We start from the raw sequence: 2,865 nt of genomic DNA, 5'->3' as shown, positions 1-2,865 counted from the left end.
TCTCTAATATTAAGGTACAAATCTAAATAGTGGTAACTGTAACAGTTCTCTCTAATAATAAGGTACAAATCTAAAATTGGTAACTGTGACAGTTCTCTCTAATATTAAGGTACAAATCTAAATAGTGGTAACTGTGACAGTTCTCTCTAATAATAAGGTACAAATCTAAAATTGGTAACTGTGACAGTTCTCTCTAATATTAAGGTACAAATCTAAAATTGGTAACTGTGACAGTTCTCTCTAATATTAAGGTACGAATCTAAAAAGTGGTAACTGTGACAGTTCTCTCTAATATTAAGGTACAAATCTAAAAAGTGGTAACTGTGACAGTTCTCTCTAATATTAAGGTACAAATCTAAAAAGTGGTAACTGTGACTCCTCATCTAATATTAAGGTACAAATCTAAAAAGTGGTAACTGTGACTCCCCATCTAATATTAAGGTACAAATCTAAAAAGTGGTAACTGTGACTTCTCTCTAATATTAAGGTACAAATCTAAAAAGTGGTAACTGTGACTCCCCATCCTAATATTAAGGTACAAATCTAAAAAGTGGTAACTGTGACAGTTCTCTCTAATATTAAGGTACAAATCTAAAAGGTGGTAATTGTGACATAAAAGTATGATGAAATAACACGAAAATCATGGAATAATTTTTGAAAATTAATCAAGCTCTTAGCTAATAGGGAGGGGGGAGTTCCGGTTTAAGAAATGTCAAATAACCCCCAAAATGTGACTTATAACGTTTAATATATGGTACTTGATAATATACCTTATTTATTCACAGCTTTTTCTACATCTCAGATTATCACACTGCAGTTATGGTCATGTATGTTTTGATTGCCCTCTCGAGTAAAAAACGTGAATTCAAATGAAACATTTCAGAAAAAAGATAAGACATTATCGGGATTATGTCCTTTCTATTTATCGTAGCGAGGTTTCTCAGCGACGACTATATTCTTCTCTTGTTATCATTATCAACTAACACTCCTTTTAATCTGAGGACTATGCTGAATAATCTGTTTAATTTGGTTTCAGTGTCTTCGGAAAAAACATGTATTGGTCTCCAGTGATCATGACAGGTCTACTATTGGTAAGATCAATATTTCAATCTTTATACTGGTTTTACATTATGTGTTTGCATTGTGTCCGATTCAAAACTGTCCAATTACAATAATATTTTCAAACCATTCTCAGGGATCACTAACTGTACTCTGTATGATGATAAAATATACTCAAAACGTGATCACAAAGTTCAATCCTAATCAGAACAGTTAATCGTGATCAAAACAGTCCAATCCTAATCAGAACAGTTCAATACTAATCAAATAGATAATATAATAAAAACGAAACTAGGCCACCTGTATAAAGTGATTTAGTTACACGATATAAGCAGCTTGATTGGGTCACCGTGATCTGTTGCTTGCTTCTTAAGTGTTGACAAATGCATCTAAACGATTAGGAAAGACATGACCTTAGCTACAGCCTTACAAGGTGGTTAAGGGGGGATGTCCCCTGAAAAAAAATCTGACAAGCGACCAATTTCATAACTTCATCTAGATCATACTGTATTACCTCTACGGATATGTTACTTGACCTTCCCCAACCCCCATTACCCCTCCCCACCCCACCCCTTACTACTAGGCTAAAGAAGGATGACATAATAAATGAATTCGCAATAGTGCATTATACGGTGTGTTATTTATACCATAAATAGATAATAAAGTATTCATTTTTTAAAACCTTCCGTGAATACACTTTATAGTTATTAAGATTACTCAGTGACAGTCATTAGTGTATTTCAAACAGGTTTAGATCCTAGTCATAAAGCAAAAAAAACATGGAGCTTCTATTTTTTATCAGGTATTTATGATTTTTCTCTTAACCATTAACCCTTATATGACGTTAATATTAAGGTACCAATCTAAAAAGTGGTAACTGTGACAGTTCTCTCTTATATTAAGGTACAAATCTAAAAGGTGGTAACTGTAACTGTTTTCTCTAATATTAAGGTACAAATCTAAAAGGTGGTAACTGTAACAGTTCTCTCTAATATTAAGGTACAAATCTAAAAAGTGGTAACTGTGACAGTTCTCTCTAATATTAAGGTACAAATCTAAATAGTGGTAACTGTAACTGTTTTCTCTAATATTAAGGTACCAATCTAAAAAGTGGTAACTGTGACAGTTCTCTCTTATATTAAGGTACAAATCTAAAAGGTGGTAACTGTAACTGTTTTCTCTAATATTAAGGTACCAATCTAAAACAGATCAGAACAGTCCAATCCTAATCAGAACAATCCAATCCTAATCAGAACAGTCTAATCCTAATCAGAACAGTCCAATCCTAATCAGAACAGTCCAATCCTAATCAGAACAGATCAATACTAATCAGAAGAGTCCAATCCTAATCAGAAGAGTCCAATCCTAATCAGAACAGTCTAATCCTAATCAGAAGAGTCCAATCCTAATCAGAACAGTCTAATCCTAATCAGAAGAGTCCAATCCTAATCAGAACAGTTCAATATTAATCAGAACAGTTCAATACTAATCAGAACAGTCCAATCCTAATCAGAACAGTCCAATCCTAATCAGAACAGTCCAATCCTAATCAGAACAGTTCAATACTAATCAGAACAGTCCAATCCTAATCAGAACAGTCTAATCCTAATCAGAACAGTCCAATCCTAATCAGAACAGTCCAATCCTAATCAGAACAGTCTAATCCTAATCAGAACAGTCCAATCCTAATCAGAACAGTTCAATACTAATCAGAACAGTCCAATCCTAATACTAATCAGAACAGTCCAATCCTTATCCTAATCAGAACAGTCCAATCCTTATCCTAATCAGAACAGTCCAATCCTA

General features: G+C 33.5%; 1 protein-coding gene across 1 annotated transcript; it reads right to left on the bottom strand.

Moving 5' to 3' along the window:
• Positions 1-212: 212 nt before the first annotated feature.
• LOTGIDRAFT_105768 (hypothetical protein) lies at positions 213-2,253 on the bottom strand (the record flags this gene model as incomplete). The annotated part of the gene is made up of 2 exons (XM_009059626.1): positions 213-383; positions 1,903-2,253. Coding segments are annotated over 2 exons (522 nt in total), but the record flags the coding sequence as incomplete, so codon positions are not given.
• Positions 2,254-2,865: the final 612 nt, after the last annotated feature.

This window comes from Lottia gigantea, assembly GCF_000327385.1.
Source record: "Lottia gigantea unplaced genomic scaffold LOTGIsca_4, whole genome shotgun sequence".
Lineage (NCBI taxonomy): Eukaryota > Metazoa > Mollusca > Gastropoda > Lottiidae > Lottia > Lottia gigantea.
The sequence above is the reverse complement of the archived record's forward strand: the minus strand, read 5'-3'. Positions and strand labels throughout refer to the sequence as shown.